The sequence below is a fragment of the Oncorhynchus masou genome, chromosome 4 (assembly GCF_036934945.1).
Source record: "Oncorhynchus masou masou isolate Uvic2021 chromosome 4, UVic_Omas_1.1, whole genome shotgun sequence".
Lineage (NCBI taxonomy): Eukaryota > Metazoa > Chordata > Actinopteri > Salmoniformes > Salmonidae > Oncorhynchus > Oncorhynchus masou.
In genome coordinates, this window is record NC_088215.1 from 15,076,690 (window position 1) to 15,095,451 (window position 18,762).

Genomic DNA, 18,762 nt, shown 5'->3' on the forward strand with positions numbered 1-18,762 from the left:
CAAGGTCAAAAGTACATACAAAGTGAAAGGTCTATGAGGCAGTAGAGAAACACGTTAAGCCGAACCTACACCACTCCAGGTTTAAACAAACGCATGGGGAGCTATGCCTAACACACATGCAGGTTCTTAAAGTTTGGGTTGAGTGGATATTATAGTATGATTTTCTCCTTCAACATTAGTCAAAACCTCAGACTATCTTTTAAGCCAGGTCAAAGAGTACACAGGGTAACACAGTGAAATATACAAACAAAAACAGGTTTTGGTGCAGGGTCAAGGGAATCACTACCTAAACTAATTCAATTTCAAATCAAGATGCATCAAATATATTCTCTATCAATTGAGTCAGTGAAACACTAAAAGGCCACAAGGCAATTTCCCCTTAACTGCACCTTTCCCCCATGCGGCCATACCTTTAAAAAAAAGAGACACTATTTAAAGAAACAGTCAACCACTGAAATTAAATCAAACTGTATTTGTCTCATGCGCCGAATACAACAGGTGTAGGTAGACCTTACAGTGAAATGTATACTTACAAGCCCTTAACCAACAATGCAGTTAAGAAAAATACCTAAATAAATAAGAAATAAAGTAACAAATAATTAAAGAGCAGCAGTAAAATAACAATAGTGAGGCTATATACAGGGGGTACCGGTACAGAGTCAATGTGCGGGGGCACATTGAGGTAATATGTACACGTGGGTTAAAGTGACTTATGCATAGATAATAACAGAAAGTAGCAGCAGAGTAAAAAGGGGGGGGGCAATGCAAGTAGTCTGGGTAGCCATTTGATTAAATGTTCAGTAGTCTTATGGCTTGGAGGTAGAAGCTGTTTAGAAGCTTCTTGGAACTAGATTTGGCGCTCCGGTACCGCTTGTCGTGCGGTAGCAGAGAGAATAGTCTACGACTAGGGTGGCTGGTGTCTTTCACAATTTTTAGGGCCTTCCTCTGACACCGCCTGGTATAGAGGTCCTGGATGGCAGGAAGCTTGGACCATGTTAGTTTGTTGGTGATGTGGACACCAAGGAACTTGAAGCTCTCAACCTGCTTCACACAGCCCCGTCGATGAGAATGGGGGCGTGCTTGGTCCTCCTTTTCCTGTAGTCCACAATCATCTCCTTAGTCTTGATCACGTTGAGGGAGAGGTTGTTGCCCTGGCACCACACGACCAGGTCTCTGACCTCCTCCCTATATGCTGTCTCATCGTTGCTGGTGATCAAACCTACCGCTGTTGTGTCATCCGCAAACTTAATGATGGTGTTGGAGTCATGCCTGGTCATGCAGTCATGAGTGAACAGGGGGTACAGGAGGGGACTGAGCACGCGCCCCTGAGGGGCCCCAGTGTTAAGGATCAACATGGCGGATGAATTGTTACCTACCCTTACCACCTGGGGCGGCCCATCAGGAAGTCAAGGGGAGGTGTTTAGTCCCAGTGTCCTTAGCTTAGTGATGAGCTTTGAGGGTACTATGGTTTTGAACACTGAGCTGTAGTCAATGAATAGCATTCTCACATAGGTGTTCCTTTGGTCCATGTGTGAAAGGGCAGTGTGGCGTGCAATAGAGATTGCATCATCTGTGGATCTGTCAGGGCGGTATGCAAATTGGAGTGGGTCTGAGGTTTCTGGGATAATGGTGTTGATGTGAGCCAGGACCAGCCTTTCAAAGTACTTCATGGCTACAGACGTGAGTGCTACGGGTCAGTAGTCATTCAGGCAGGTTACCTTAGTGTTCTTGGGCACAGGGACGATGGTGGTCTTCTTGAAACATGTTGGTATTACAGACTCAGACAGGGAGAGGTTGAAAATGTCAGTGAAGACACTTGCCAGTTGATCAGCGCATGCTCGGAGTACACGTCCTGGTAATCCGTCTGGCCCTGCGGCTTTGTGAATGTTGCCATGTTTAAAGGTCTTACTCACATCGGCTGCGGAGAGTGTGATCACACAGTTGTTCGGAATAGCTGGTGCTCTCATGCCTTGAAGTGAGCATAGCTCATCTGGTAAGCTCATGTCACTGGGCAGCTCTCGGCTGTGCTTCCCTTTGTAGTCTGTGATAGTTTGCAGGCCCTGCCACATCCGATGAGCGTCAGAGCCGGTGTAGTATGATTCGATCTTAGTCCTGTGTTGACGCTTTGCCTGTTTGATGGTTCATCGGAGGACATAGCAGGATTTCTTATACATTTCCAGATTAGAGTCCCGCTCCTTGAAAGTGGCAGCTCTACTCTTTAGCTCAGTGTGGCTGTTGCCTGTAATACCCCAACCAGAAGCGATGTATGTTTGTACGGTCACTGTGGGGACGACGTCATCGAGGCACTTATTGATGAAGCTAGTGACTGATGTGGTGTACTCCTCAATGCCATAGGGAGAATCCCGGAACATATTCCAGTCTGTGCTAACAAAACAATCCTGTAGCTTAGCATCTGCTTCATCTGACCACCTTTTCTTTTTGACAGTCACTGGTGCTTCCTGCTTTAATTTAGAATTATGGTCAGATTTGTCAAATGGGGGGCGAGGGAGAGCTTTGTACGTTTCTCTGTGTGTGGAGTAAAGGTGGTCTACAGTTATTTTCCCTCTGGTTGCACATTTAACATGTTGATAGAAATTAGGTAAAACAAATTTAAGTTTTCCTGCATTAAAGTCCCCAGCCACTAGGAGTGCCACTTCTGGGTGAGTGGTTTCCTGTTTCGTCTTAGTGCCAGCATCGGTCTGTAGTGGTATTTTGACAGCTATGAAAAATACAGATGAAAACTCTCTAGGTAGATAGTGTGGTGTACAGCTTATCATATGAAATACTCTTCTATGCATGTCGTAGTTCAGCCACGACTCGGTGAAAGACAAGATATCACTGTTATTAATGTCCGGTTGGTAGGATGTACGTGCTTTTAGCTCATCCAATTTATTTTCCAGTAATACAGATGGCAAGGGCAGATTACCCACTCGTCGGCGGATCCTCACAAGGCACCTCTAACTATTTCTGCAATATCTTTGCCACCTCTTCCTCGTGCGAATGATGGGGACGAGGGCCTGTTTGCGTGTCTGGAGTAAATCTCTCTTGTCCGACTCATTAAAGAGAAATTCTTCACCCAGTTCAAGGTGAGTAATCGCTGTTCTGATTTCCAGAAGCTCTTTTCGGTCAGAAGAGACGGTAGCAGGAACATTATGTACAAAATAAGTTAAGAAAAATGCGAGACAAAAAAAATAGCATGGTTGGTTAAGAACCCATAAAACGGCAGCCATCCTCTCCAGCGCCAATTACAGGATCAATCATTTGTCGTGTCTTTACTATCATTAAACTGAAGACTTTGTTTTTATCAAAGATTCTCTGTAATTAGTTACTATGCGATCAACTGATTAATCAAGTAACTAATTAACTATGAAATCGGGGCACCAAGGAAAAATATTCAGATTAAAGTTATAATTTCCTAAAATAACTTTTCAGATATTTTATCTGATCAATTAGTCTTCGAATTAATGAATTATTTACTTTACCTCACGTTAGTCTCATTCCAAACGTCGCAAATTGTTGGTTATCTGCACAAACCCAGTCTTCACTAGGAGTCATCCAAACATCAATTGTCTTAAATCATTTATTACTAACTAAGTAATTTACAGAAATGCATAAACAAACAGTAAATATGGTTAAATGAAATGATAGAATGTGCCCTTGTTGGCTGACCTGGCATGGCAGCTTGTTAGACAAAGGGGCAATGGGGGGGGGGGGGGTGAATTTATTTGCAACTTATGGTGGAAAATAAGTATTTGGTCAATAACAAAAGTGTATCTCAATACTTTGTTATATTCCCTTTGTTGGCAATGACAGAGGTCAAACGTTTTCTGTAAGTCTTCACAAGGTTTTCACACACTGTTGCTGGTATTTTGGCCCATTCCTCCATGCAGATCTCCTCTCGAGTAGTGATGTTTTGGGGCTGTTGCTGGGCAACACGGACTTTCAACTCCCTCCAAAGATGTTCTATGGGGTTGAGATCTGGAGACTGGCTAGGCCACTCCAGGACCTTGAAATGCTTCTTACGAAGCCACTCCTTCGTTGCCCGGGCGGTGTGTTTGGGATCATTGTCATGCTGAAAGACCCAGCCACGTTTCATCTTCAATGCCCTTGCTGATGGTAGGCTTTGTTACTTTGGTCCCAGCTCTCTGCAGGTCATTCACTAGGTCCCCCCTGTGTGGTTCTGGGATTTTTGCTCACCCTTCTTGTGATCATTTTGACCCCACGGGGTGAGATCTTGCGTGGAGCCCCAGATCGAGGGAGATTATCAGTGGTCTTGTATGTCTTCCATTTCCTAATAATTGCTCCCACAGTTGATTTCTTCAAACCAAGCTGCTTACCTATTGCAGATTCAGTCTTCCCAGCCTGGTGCAGGTCTACAATTTTGTTTCTGGTGTCCTTTGACAGCTCTTTGGTCTTGGCCATAGTAGAATTTGGAGTGTGACTGTTTGAGGTTGTGGACAGGTGTCTTTTATACTGATAACAAGTTCAAATAGGTGCCATTAATACAGGTAATGAGTGGAGGACAGAGGAGCCTCTTAAAGAAGAAGTTACAGGTCTGTGAGAGCCAGAAATCTTGCTTGTTTGTAGGTGACCAAATACTTATTTTCCACCATAATTTGCAAATAAATTCATTAAAAATCCTACAATGTGATTTTCTGGATTTTTTTTCTCATTTTGTCTGTCATAGATGAAGTGTACCTATGATGAAAATTACAGGCCTCTCATCTTTTTAAGTGGGAGAACTTGCACAATTGGTGGCTGACTAAATACTTTTTTGCCACACCTGTGACAAGTTGAACCATTCTACCTTACAGTGAATGCCAAGTCAAAGTCTTCAGATTTTACTGTAAAAATTATATTACGTAGGATTTTTTTCCTACCAATGTACACAATCTACTCCACAATCTATTTCCAAAGTGAAAGAACAATTATAAAACATTTTCCACATTTTGGGAGGGAGTACTGCATTTAAAAGCAAACTCATTATTTATTTAGATATCTCCCCTTTTGTGCATATTAAAATACTTTGCTGTCAACGGATAATATATGTATATAAAAATAGTGTTGACAGTAGAATATAAAAGCATGCTGATGTCATTGACATTGAGATAACGAGTCAGATCTGCCTCTGTGTGCCATTATATTTTCAATTTTTGTGGTGGCATCATGTTATGTGTATGCTTGCCACCGGCAGGGGCTGGGGAGTTTGTCAGGATCAAAAGAAATATGAAAGGAGCAAAACCCAGGTAAAAAGTTAGAGGAATACACACCTCAGTCTTCTGAAAACCCTGGGATATAGTTGTATTTTTCAGTGGGGAAATTACACAATTTTCTATGCAAAAGACACACCAGAATAGCTTTCCAAGAGGTGTTGAGCTTTCCAAGAGGTGTTGAGTGTTCCAGCCTCAGTCCTGACTTACATTTCAGAGACAAGGTATGAATATTGCTGTCCATCAATGAATTACAACTCAATTTACTGAGCTGGAGCAATTTACTGAGCTGGAGCAACAAAAACAATGGATAAATGTTGCCCTAAGACAGCTTTTCCCAAACTCGGTCCTGGGGACCCCAAGGGGTGCACATTTTGGGTTTTGTCTTAGCATTACACAGCTGATTCAAATAATCAATTTATCATCAAGCGTTGATTATTTGAAGCAGCTGTGTAGCGCTAGTGCAAAAATCCAAACGTATACCCCTAGTTTGGGAAACACTGCCCTAGGAGTTGTTTAAAGTTGGTAGAATCTTATTCAAAACAATTCACAGCTGTAATGGCTGCCAAAAGCTTGGGGTGTTAAATTTGTATATATCATTATATATATATATATATAATGATTTGGAAAATGTTCTGTAATTCAATTTGAAAATGTGGAGTAGGTTGTGTAGATTGCAAAATGTGAATCCCTTCACAAGCGACTGTATGTACAGTACCTCTATATTTGTCTCCGCTGTGTTGTGTCTGATGACCCTGATTCTTATCTGAACAGTACAGGAAGTGTGCGCTATCCGGTTTGCTCTGTGTATTGCAGAGGAAAGTGTCGCACAGCCACAGCACATGGGCAGGGTACTCACTCAGGAAATAAGTCAACCTACAACTGCATCTAAAATAGGAAGAGATAGCAGTGTTGCTGTGCAAGGATCTCTTTTTCATTTCCTCCTCTACAGTACGTCCATAACGACCATTGCCGAGTACAACTAAATGTACAACTAGACTACTTATTCCAGTCAGGTAAGTGTTATTATTGCAACTTTTATTTTGATTAAGAAATAATGCTGTTTTGTATGCATACTGAAGGAATTTATCAAAAGTTAGATGCTTTCGAGCCAACAAGGAAGTCCCCATCTCGGTCTCTCATCCACTCACTGTTCTTTATGCTTAACATTGTCGTTTTTCAACTGATATGATACATCTGGATATTGATTTCTGCTAAATCGGAATTTCACAGAACCCACCTGCATCTTTGATTTCATTGTACACACTGATGCACCCATCAAAGGTTTGGTATAATTTATCATACTGTGTGTTAAAATCTCATATTGGACTTCACATGCGTTTTGAATGAGAAGGATGGGAAAATAGATATATATCAACATGGATATCATAGAATAGAAACCACTTTTTTCACGTCTTATTCTACTCCACAGAAACAACGTTAAGGATGCAAGATACCATTCTTCGGGTGTTTGTGCTGGCAGTTAGTCTACTGTATCCCATCCCCAGAGAGGACAGAACAGGACAGGTTCAGGAGCAGGATGATCACATAATGGGCATGCAGGAGCGTGAAGATTGGTTGCTGAGGGAGAGGGCAAAGCTAGAACAGGAAGTGTCACCACTGGTAACCCAAGAGGAAGGGCCCATCGACCGAAAACCCTTACAACTTGAAGTACAACAAGTCAATCAAATTGACCAGAACCATTATCAAAAGGGCTTGGAAGAGACTCTCATCGAACAGAAACATTCTCAAGAGAACAAAGAGAAAGATGAAGAGAAAGACGGATCTCACATTGACCATAAGCTTTCACAAGTACACCAAGATGTACCTAAGACAGAGCAAAACCTCTCACCAGAGGACAAGGAACAGTCTACCATTGACCTCAGGCTATCATTAACGCTTTCACAAGGAAACAACCAAGAGCAGCATGCTTCGGACACAGAGGCATTTCACAATGACAAGAAGCTGTACCACTTGGACAAGGACATGGCGAATGTCAATCAACAGTGGCCACAAGAGGTCCAGACTGGTAGTTGCAATAGTGACCAACAGACATCACCAGAGCGTCAGGAAGAGTCTCAGGTCGACCAGCAGCAATCTAAAACAGACCAGGAAGCAGAACATGAGGTGCCACCTATCTTCAGTACATCATCAGAGGGGAACCAGCAAGAGCATCTCACAGACCAGCCGTCTAACACACATCAGGAAGTAAAAGTACCACCCAGCCTCAGAAAGTCAGACGACCAGCAACATCTCACAGAACAATATAACACAAACCAGGAAGAGACACCGATTCTCAGCGAACCATCAAAGGATGACCAGCAGCAGGAGCATGTCACTAATATCATAGACTCTGAGAGCGACTACACCTGGTACCTATGGAACACATACTCCCTCATCTCTTTTGTTCATTTCTCCATTAAATTCTTCAGAAGACATTCACAGAAGAAGCCCCATCCAGGAGAGATCATTCAGGAGGATATGGAAGACATCTCTGTCGTGAAAAACCTCTCGGCTGACGTTCCGCTACCGGACCGTGATACACTCAACCGTTTTTACGACAAATGTGTCAAAGTCTCACCCAATGAGAGCTGGAGGGTGACTGAGTTTGTGGAGGGTTTTGCTAATGACCTTTTAGAAGCCATGAGGAGCATGAGTGATGTGGAGGTTGGCATGGTGATTGAAGACTTTGTGGTAGAGAGCAGGATCAGTTCCCTTGTGTGTGACATCATAGTCCCCATTGCCCCGTTAGAGCCATACAGTTTCCAGTTTCAACTCTGGTGTAACCAGGCTATTGATGATATGCCACCAGAAATGGAGGGCTGTGGTAGAGTCAAAATGGTGGATGGTGGTGTGAACCAAAATGGCTGCCCATGTCGCACAGCTGCCATAGGAGATGATGATATGCTATGCCTGCTGTGTTGTGACAATGAGAAAGTCAAAGTGGTGAAAGTCACTGATGTATTGGATAATGCTCTTTGCTCAAAACACACCCCTTACCTGTCCAAAATCCATGTTACCAAATGGTTCCAGACCACGATTAGAAAAGCTTGGGGACAGATATCCCACAAATACGAATTTGAGCTGACATTTCGCAATATGGACGCCCCAGGATCTCTGATGGTTCGATTCAGATCAGGGAAGGTGATAACCTTCGATATGGCTCCCGTGGTGAAACTCAAAGACACTGAAGCTTATTTCACCATTTCTCCTTCCACCCCACCTAGGAACAACTCATTGGACATATACTGGAGCCTCTCGTTGACCACTTACGAAGACCACTTCCTGAAGTATCTGACCAATCACCTGCCTGAAAACTCCTGCCACATTCACTGCCTTGGAATTGTAGCATTCCTTCACAAAAAGCAAACGGGCCTCACAGGCAGAAGTATCCTGACAGATCATCACTTCAAAACAGTGTTAATTCACTTGCTTTTGAGCAAAGAGCCTTCTGACTGGTACCCTGAACACTTGGGTAGCAGGTTACGTGATGCATTGAGCTTCCTGGAAAATAGCCTTCAGGGCAGGAAGTTGCTTCACAGCTTTATTGGAAAACCTCTGGTTCCAAGTGAGATTGGACTCCCTGCTGTATTTAGTGATGCAGAGCCTGTAAACCTCTTCCGCCCTCTTGAGGTACAAAATGGCAGCTACACCAAGACTGTAAAGCACTTGCAAGAGATGCTCAGGAACTCAGCCATGCTGATACAGGAGTATTTGCCAAAGCCAAAAGAATGCAATGGTCTGGACAAAACTTCAACTGGTATAGAGTTTTGAACAATTTAAGGTTTTTACTGGACAATTAATTGTACAGAGATGCCAAATCTACAATGACATAAGGAAACATACTTGAGTGACTTCATGTTATTAAAATGCAACTGAAAAGTTCTACCCCACCACCCAGACCCAAATAAATGCTTATTTGAAAGTTACCTGAAATACTTTAGAAATGTTTAAACGTGGGCCAAAACTACATTGAAGTAATTTCCTAGAGCCCAATTGAAAAAGTAAAAATATTTCCAAATACCTAACAGACCTGGGGTCAACTGCGTGGTAGTATATACACTGAACACAATAGTTAGATCATAAATCAGTAAATTAAATACATTAGGCCCCAAGCTACATATTTCACAGGACTGGGTAGGAGCACAGCCATGGTGGGCCATCCCACACCCACCAACTTGGGTGCTAGGCAGAGCCAGGCTAAGCCAATAACAATGAGTTTCCCCCACAAGAGGGCTTCATTACACAGAAGTACTCCAGTTATCAGCTGTCTGAGTGGCTGGTCTCCAATGACCCTACAGATGAAGAAGCTGGATGTTAAGGTCCCGGGCTGGTATAGTTACTCATGGTCTGCAGTTGTGAGGCCAGTTAGACAATGCCCAGTGTTATAAAATGTGCGGTAGTTTATGGTAGTGAAATTAACAAAATTCTGGCAAACGCTCTGGACACAATTTAGACATTGTGGTCGTGTGACAACTGCATATTTATGAGTGGTTTTGTTCCCATCACAAGGTCCACCTGTGTGATGATCATGCCATTTAATCAGCTTCTTGATTTGCCACACCTGCCAGGGTGATAGAGTATCTTAGCAAAGGATAAATGCTCAAACATGGATTTCAACAAATGTGAACACTTGAACTAAGCTTTGTACGTATGGAACATTTCTGGGTTCTTTAATTTCAGCTCATGAAATCAAGTTTACATGTTGGATTTATACATTTGGGGATTTTAAAATTACATACCAATAATTTCCAAATGCATTCCAATATTCAACAACTTCAAATAAATCACCAAATGTCTGAAAGTAAATTTGAACCCAGTTCTGCCTGGACCTCTGCACACATTTTGAATGAACTCAATACACATGATAGTTTAAAGTTTATTTTATCAAAATAATTGTCCACTGCTCATCAAACCCTCCCAACAGCACATGAAACCATGAAGGAAAACGCTATTACTTTCAGAAATGTTCTTATATTAACATGAAACATTCTTAAGAATTAAGCAGAGGGACTGAGTACCTTCAGTAGCCCCGTTGTTGAAGGCTTCCCTGCTCCACGTTTTATTTTAGCATGTTCGTCATGGGCCATAGACATAAAATGACTGGTCACAGTTTGTGCGTGAGCTATGAGAGCGTTATCAGATCAGTATTGCATTCAGATTAAACAAACCATAAAGTAAAATATACAATGGTGGTATGAATGCCTGGGTTAAGTCCTCAAAAATGGCTTCCCATTCCCTAATGTGCTCAGATGAAAGGTTTGGTGACAATGAGCCAAGACATTACTGGTCATGAACCAGGCCTATGCTCACCGGAGGGTTGTAGAGAAGGAGAAGGACAAGAACCGGCACAGCATGAGCAAACTGCAGCATCACCACACAGTTCCACCCACCTAGGACAATCACAGCAAATATTAGTTAACCCTCATAGCAAGGAGTCCCTCAGAACGCAAGTCAATCACAGGTGAACCTACTTTTTAGTCTTTGTGTCATAGTTGCAGGACTTGGAACTTGGCGTTGGAGTGACAGTTGCCGTAGTTATTTCACAGTGCAAGTGGAGTTTCTGGAAGAAAATAAAAGTATGTTCTCTTTAAGGTGCATTACTGCAGGACTATAGTATTAAAGAAGCAAACCATCATGATAAGTTGTTTAGAGATTCACACATGAGTCAGACCTGATTGTCCAGGCCCTGGAAGATGAAAGCTCAGACAGTGAACCTCAAAGCATTGTTGGTTGTGTGTGACAGGAACTTTGACTGGACAGTATTCTTGCCATCCACCATGCATCTAGTGAAGAGAAGATCACGTACTTAAATCTAATCCCTTCAATTTGGGACATGGTTCACCCGCTGGTTCTTATTCTCACCTTGTAAACCAGGGACTGAGTTACAAAATACACTAGGGCTGTGTTACACAGGCAGGCAGTTCTGATTTCGCTTGGTTGAGCTTTAACAGCCGTTGGCATCCAATATATTGCGTTACCACCCCCAACTGAATTATAGGTCCATTACACTGCGATACAAAATGGGAACCAAAAACACTGAATATTACCCTATTTTAACCTCATCTGAGCCTTCCCCAGGCCAACGGGCTGAGAGGACAGGACACTACCATGTAACACGTGTCCCCGCCACCTTACTGAAGCACATGCAACTCAATGGCCTATCCCTCTGTGCTGTCCGACAGCACATTCACAGGAATACTCAGATTTGCTCACCCTTGACCCATTCTCTACTTCACTCCCTCAGCACTACTCTGACTAGCCACCGAACACTTGAGCCCCAGCAACGTGCACCCTACAGTTGACCACTATCCAACAAAACGAAACCACCCTCTATCCCTTGCCCTTCCACACTTCCATATCTTGGAATCTCCCTCCTACACACTGACATGACCATAAATGTTGCAGCTGAAATGGCAGTGGATTCGCCACAAAAGCGCCAACAGGATAAGTGATACATCCTAACATGATCTTGTCAGTTAAAGACTGACTCAACTCAAAAGGACTGACAGTGACACACCGTGTCGCCACCGGGTCTGCGTCGCACCAAACTTCACAGGAATCGGCAACTTCCATTGTGCCACCTCTACACTTAACACTACCCCCAGAACACACACTACCCCCAGAACACACACTACCCCCAGAACACACACTACCCCCAGAACACACACACTACCCCAAATGTTGCGCAAAGACTATAGAGAGCGCCTGCTTCCTCTGATCTAAAGAAACAGTCACAAGTCCACTTCACCTACTCAAAAGCACACCCTCTTTCCCACCCATGGATCAGCCAAAGACCTGGTTCCATCCTCTTTAAAAAAATATATATTTAAAGAAGTCCCTCTGGACCAAAATGCATCTTTATCATAACCATGCCCTCAACGCAAGGCTCATGCTCCTCACAAACCTTTACCCCTTCAATTTCACCTCCATAACTCAAACTGGCCCACTTTCAACTTGACAGTCTTCCTCAACATATCCCTTTCCTTGTTATTGCTAGAGTCAAATTCAAAACATCCTCTGCCACCATGTCTTTAAAACCTTTCCTTCCAATCCTCTTCCCTTACCCAATTACCAGACTCATGAAAATTCTCAATTTTCCCCCAAACTGAAATTTGGGAGACATGCTAAGCTCTGTACTCACACTGCAAACTTCAATTTGACCAATCAGATTGGTTCTGAAAAAGACAAGTGATTGGTCTCAACCAATTAGTGGACAAAATAGAATTAGACTGCCTGTGTAAACTGCCCAGCTGTGGAATCTAGCCAATTAACAAGAAATTAGCCACCAGGAACAAGAAATTGTAGTTCTATTACAAAGAGGTTTTACCCATAGTTGTCGACCACAGTGTATTTGAGAGTGGAGTTGGGGCTAGCAGTCACGTAACAGTTGTTAATATACACCCGCCGATGCAAAGAAATAGTGGGAACTTTGGCCTCAAAGTACATTGGTTGTCCAATGATATAGGTTGTATTTCCAGCTAGCTTGTTCCATGATTCTGAAGAGAAAGAATAGAGTTAAGGTTTTTTTAACAATACTGCAAGTGTATTCTGAGTTGGTGACATCTGTCAAGTCAACTCACCATCATAAGATGTGAGGGTGACGCCAACCGTGGATTTAAGGACCTTGAAGACTTTCCCCGACAAACGAGGATGAAAGCCAAACTTGTAAGAGTGGTGGATCCTGCAAAATAAATGGCCATTAGTGTAGTCAGACACTCAGACAGTCAGACACTGAAGTTTGAGGTACTTGCAGGCGTCGGGGTTGGTGAAGGCATCCTTTCTGATTCTCACATAAATCCTGTCGAGGTGGCACAGGACCTCAACCTTCTTAGAGTGAACTGGAGGAGTGGTGGGCAGAGAGGCGGTGGGCAGCAGGATGTGCTTGACTGAGAGGGGCAGCGGCTTGAACTTCCCTTCAGGCTTGAAGACATTCACTTGGTCCTCAGAATCACGAATAGGGATGTATTCTGGTAGCTTCAGATAGTCTGGCTTACGAGAATGCTCCGACATGGGAGTGGCCACGATTTGGGAACGAGATTTGACCTTGGGTTCAGAGTCGTCATCAAACCTCAATCGCTCCGTCTCATCCCACAGAACTTCAGTGTCATTCCCATCATCAACAGCTAAAGGGAAGCCCTTACCTGACAAACCATACACAGAGGAGTAACTCAGGAGCAAAAGCACCAATTTCACCACCTTGTCCTTCACCACCAAATCTCTCTCAAATAATCCAAAACAGTGGCAAGGTGTATGAGAACCACCATTTGCTTGTGTGTTTTATATACTAGCTACAGCACCCAAGTAATGGCAACACTTGGTGATGACTTTAATCAGTAGCAGAATCAACCAATCAGCAGTCACCAGAGCCCAGTTTTTCAAAGGTTATATGATCATAATCTCATTTTAAAGCAGATATAAATCGCCTTGTGACGGGAATGGACGTTTATTATGTTCAACAGGGAGGGGCAATTGAAAGTAAGATTCACAATAAAAGCTTTTATTGTTGAAACCTTTCTAGCCTGTCTATCTATGGGTGACAGGGTTGACATTATGTTTGACCCACTGACGTTTCCACCACAAAATGGGCCAAAAGAGTAGAACCACCCCACCTGCTTTTATACTATAGTTTGACTATAAGTTGTTAAATGTATCTTCTGAAATAAATATTTTAAAATAAATTGTTTCACTACATTGAAACGAGAGCTCAGTTCAGAGTTGACCTTAAAATGAGGGACAGATGCATATTAAATCACATTAAATTAATAATAATCTTCCGAAATTAATTTGTCAAAGCAACAAAATAACAAAGCAACAAAATAACTAGGGCTTTACAAATGATGATGGACTCTTGGAGAAATGTTGGTATTACAATTGTTTACCAACAATTGTTTAAAGTTATTTCAAAACTCACTGTATCACAATTCCAGTGGGTCAGAAGTTTACATACACTAAATTGACTGTGCCTTTAAACAACTTGGAAAATTCCAGAAAATGATGTCATGGCTTTAGAAGCTTCTGATTGGCTAATTGACATAATTTGAGTCAATAGGAGGTGTACCTGTGGATGAATTTCAAGCCCGACCTTCAAAACCAAGGTATTGTGGGAAGCTCCTGGAAGGCTACCCGAAACATTTGACCCAAATTAAACAATTTAAAGGCAATGCTATCAAATTCTAATTGAGTGTATGTAAACTTCTGACCCACTGGGAATGTGATGAATTAAATAAACACTGAAATAAATCATTCTCTCTACTATTATTTTGACATTTCACATTCTTAAAAGTGGTGATCCTAACTGACCTTTTTTTTACAAGGATTAAATGTCAGCAATTGTGAGAAACTGAGTTTAAATGTATTTGGCTAAGTTGTATGTAAACCTCCGACTTCAAATGTATGTGTTAATTGTAGGGGTGCCCATGAGGCTGGGGATCAGAAATGTCTCGTGAGAGGCAGGTTGAGGTTTCCAGGGTTAGAGTAATGCAGAAGTTGTCATATGCTGAGCTAGTGAAGAAAGTAGAGGAAGATGGGTCAAGAGGGAGGGATCCTGAGAGGAGTGCTGAGAGTAGTAGATCTGTACCAGTACAGAGGGATAGGCCAACAAGTGATATATGTTTTAGTAAGATTGGATCTTTATCATTTATAGCAATGGTTATCAACTGTTCTGCAGGGATGGAACGTAAGTCGCAGAAACATTTGGTTGTTGTGGCAGCTACAGATAAGTATTTGGGTGTGCGAGACTTGACATCTGAAGAGTTACAGGGTGTGTTAAGTGGTGGTGTCCCATCCTTTCAGGTTGTTGGCCTGAGGTAGGACTAAATATATTTAAATAGTGGAGTAGGGTGGTGTCATGGCTAGGGCCATTCCCCCCAGAAATGTCTGGGAACTTGCAGGTGCCTTGGTGGAAGAGTGGGGTAACATCTCACAGCAAGAACTGGCAAATCTGGTGCAGTCCATGTGGAGGAGATGCGCTGCAGTACTTAATGTAGCTGGTGGCCACACCAGATACTGACTGTTACTTTAGATTTTTACCCTCCCTTTGTTCAAGGACACATTATTCCATTAATGTTAGTCACATGTATGTGGAACTTGTTCGGTTTATGTCTCAGTTGTTGAATATTGTTATGTTCATACAAATATTTATTAAGTTTGCTGAAAATAAACGCAGTTGACAGTGAGAGGACGCTTCTTTTTTTGCTGGAGTTGAATTCAGGTGGCGGTAATGCAACATATGTGGGATGCCAACCGCTATTAAACTTCATCAAAGAAGAAGAGGCACCGGCAAACCGGATGTTGATGCTGGCAAAAGAAAAATCTTGGGTGATGTTATTTGCATTGCTTAGCTACTGACGCGCACACGAAGGCAACTCATTGTTATTTATGGACTCTTAAATGAGGTACCATTTTCGTTTTGAATTAACATTTCAAAAACAATGTTTTACCTTGTAGAGGACATTTGGTTTTGGAGGCAGAATGGCCCAGATTAATTAATGTTTTCGTAATCAAGTTTAGGTAGCTAACGTTAGTACGGGGTATTTTTCTTTCACATAAGTTACTAACGTTAGGTAATGGATTTTCAAAGAAAACATGATGGAATTGGAGATAATTCGTGCTCAATGCTCATTGTATATTGTGTAGCTAGTTGTGTGCGACACTGCTAGCTAGTAACCTTAATTTCTCTGTGGCTAACAGTATCTTTAGCTAGTAAACAACGTCGTTCGCCCTTAAGTATTCGACAAGGCATTCCACACAGAACTTCTCCCACCCGCAGTCGAGGATCTCCAAAACTCGGTCTTAACTTGATACCAATGCGTGGGATGATGGCTCCACAGGGCAGCCCTGTCAAGAGTTACGACTACCTCCTGAAGTTCTTGCTGGTTGGAGACAGTGATGTGGGGAAAGGAGAGATCCTAGACAGTCTGCAGGACGGATCAGCAGAGTCTCCCTATCCCTACAGCAGTGGTGAGTGTTATGTAACTAGTTAGAATACATCAAGTGTTTACATAATATGAAGTATAAACATACTAGTCAGTGTTTATTTTACTCTGGAATCAAACTGGCCATTTGCCATTGTACTCTCCATCCTAAGCTATCAATCTTGTTGATGAAAAATCAATCCCATGTAGTTTGAGGTTAAGGTTGGGCTGGCCGTCTGCTATAATCATGTTTGTTTTCTCAGGGATTGACTACAAGACTACCACAATCCTGTTGGATGGGAGAAGAGTCAAGTTAGAGTTGTGGTACATGTAGAAAATACTTGTCTAATACTTGTAGAAAACTCATTGACAGAAAGCTAAATGGAATCTAACAGGCTCATTCTTTGTTCAACAGGGATACGTCTGGACAGGGACGATTCTGCACAATCTTCCGGTCATATTCACGTGGGGCACAGGTGGGTTAGACCACTTAATTCCAAATGCTTCAGCTTCTATGCTATATCATCTGTGTATTCAGGGACAAGTGGGCTGTTTACTGATTAAAGATGTATTGCTTGTTCATGTCCCCCCACTCCCCCAACCCACAGGGAATCCTGCTAGTTTATGATATCACAAATGGCTGGTCGTTTGATGGCATTGACCGCTGGATCCGGGAGATCGATGAGGTAAGCTAGTTTGCTGACTGATCATTTAACACGGCACGTCTGACGATGTGACTCAAGTCTTCATTCTAAACAGCATATTTGCCTCATCATGCTGCAGTAATAGCTCAAATGAAATCCTCCATACCGGTTTGTAGATGGTAGAATCACTAGCCATGTAGAGCTATTGCCAGGCAGGCTGTAGTCTCAGGATCTGCTGTTGTTATCAAAAGACTCCCCTCTGGCAAACGGTTTAGGTCAGTCTCGACCAAAACCTCCCACAACCTGAATAGCTTTTCCCTCTGCTGTGGCCTTCACCAACTGGCCACTGGTACACATTTTATCTTCCCGCTCATAGACTTTACACTCTGCACTATTGTGGCAGCAGGTAGCCTAGTGGTTAGAGCGTTAGGCCAGTAACTGAAAGGTTGCCAGATCGAACCCCCGAGCTGACAAGGTAAAAATCTGTCGTTCTGCCCCTGAACAAGGCAGTTAACCCACTGTTCCTAGGCCGTCATTGTAAATAAGAATTTGTTCTTAACTGACTTGCCTAGTTAAATCAAGGATAAATACAAACAAACAAAATCTGCAAGGTTGCAAACTCATCACTTTTTGGAGATATTTGCCATTTTCACTTCAAAATAGGTTGTCCACGTGAATTGTGTATATCCGGGGAAAAAATGGAGGAGAGTCCGAAAATATCTTCTCCCTGTGTGATCAGTAAATGATGGTGCGTTTCTCATTTAGAAAATAATGACTGAGCGCAGAATGCTTCCCTACGCGTCCTACAAATAAAATATTAAACAGGGTTAAGAGTGTGCCGTCATATCAGAATGAGTACTTCACCCAATGTCACATGCGACAGCTGTGATCAGCAAGCCACATCCCCTAACCAGCCATTAGCTCCTCTCCATCTGTTCTCCATCAGTTTATAAATGTTATTAAGCCGTGATGGCGAGCTGGGGTGTGCAGACAGTGATGAGGTTTGTTGTTACATTTGTTTAGTTATTGGAGCGGCATGGTTTAATTTCTCCTGTAAGAACAAGCAGGGCCAGTCTGACTAGGCTTCTCTGTCACGCAGCCTCTTGAGTGCCACTGCCAGAGAGGAAAAACAGAGCAAAGTGACAGTCATGCTTGCGTCTTTACAACACTGAAAGCCACTCAAAAGTTATGCCCCATGTTACCGGAGCTACCTTCTCCCCCCTCTCCCGTGAATTGTTGCACATTTTTATATAATATTTTCAACCATTGTAGCCGGCCGTTTTAAACTACTCGCGGCCGCAAGTTTTTGGTTTGATAACAAACAACCTTGTTTAGCCATGCTACCTGGCTGGCTAGCTAGCATCATGGTACCTTGTCTGTGCACACATTTGGATGGTACCGGAAAAAGGGATAGATAGTCCTCTCAAAGAGATGCTTCAAAGGTAGGATGCATATGCCTGATAAATGTATTCTAAGCTAAATCAGAATCTAAAATCTATTTTTTCTTCTTCTGGTTTTTCTGTTCCTTAAATTCTGTTTGGTGCCTGACTTTTGGTGTGTGTGTGTGTGTGTGTGTGTGTGTGTGTGAGTGAAGAGTAGTCTAAAGATGGTTTCATATAGGCCTAGTAGCAGCACCATTTCACCAAGAGAAATTCCTGGACATGCAAATGTATTTACAGAAGAAAGGTGATTTCTGCTGTTCCTGTTTCCTGCTTTGAGAAGGCCGGTGTGTTTCCTGTTCGAACAGGGTTTGTGTGTGACTTGATTCAAGGAATCGTAAACAAGATGGGAGTTGTTCACAAAACAACCCCCTCTCTCAATATCATCCTCCTATTGCTTCCTCTCCTTTCCCCCAGCATGCCCCGGGGGTGCCCCGCATCCTAGTTGGCAACCGGCTCCACCTGGCCTATAAGAGGCAGGTGCCCACGGAGCAGGCCCGCGCCTATGCCGAGAAGAACGGCATGACCTTCTTTGAGGTCAGCCCTCTGTGCA

The 18,762-nt window shown here is 42.8% G+C and overlaps 2 protein-coding genes and 1 pseudogene across 3 annotated transcripts; 2 read left to right on the forward strand and 1 right to left on the reverse strand.

The window, feature by feature from the left end:
• Positions 1 to 6,069: 6,069 nt before the first annotated feature.
• Positions 6,070 to 9,139, forward strand: LOC135524362 (inositol 1,4,5-trisphosphate receptor-interacting protein-like). 2 transcript variants are annotated; one of them, XM_064951839.1, is made up of 3 exons: positions 6,070 to 6,226; positions 6,444 to 6,494; positions 6,643 to 9,139. In XM_064951839.1, the coding sequence occupies exon 3, from the start codon at positions 6,657 to 6,659 to the stop codon at positions 8,982 to 8,984; it is 2,328 nt and encodes a 775-aa protein (XP_064807911.1). In that variant the 5' UTR covers positions 6,070 to 6,226; positions 6,444 to 6,494; positions 6,643 to 6,656; the 3' UTR covers positions 8,985 to 9,139. The 2 variants fall into 2 exon arrangements, with proteins under 2 accessions (XP_064807911.1, XP_064807903.1); XM_064951831.1 differs by lacking the exon at positions 6,444 to 6,494.
• A 1,285-nt stretch (positions 9,140 to 10,424) lies between these two features.
• On the reverse strand, positions 10,425 to 13,358 carry LOC135520799 (uncharacterized; annotated as a pseudogene).
• A 2,141-nt stretch (positions 13,359 to 15,499) lies between these two features.
• LOC135524428 (ras-related protein Rab-40C-like) lies at positions 15,500 to 18,707 on the forward strand. The gene is made up of 6 exons (XM_064951954.1): positions 15,500 to 16,172; positions 16,390 to 16,450; positions 16,542 to 16,602; positions 16,735 to 16,812; positions 18,365 to 18,518; positions 18,627 to 18,707. Exons 1-5 carry the CDS (start codon positions 16,019 to 16,021, stop codon positions 18,458 to 18,460), a joined length of 450 nt encoding a protein of 149 aa, XP_064808026.1. The 5' UTR covers positions 15,500 to 16,018; the 3' UTR covers positions 18,461 to 18,518; positions 18,627 to 18,707.
• The last annotated feature ends 55 nt before the right edge of the window (positions 18,708 to 18,762 follow it).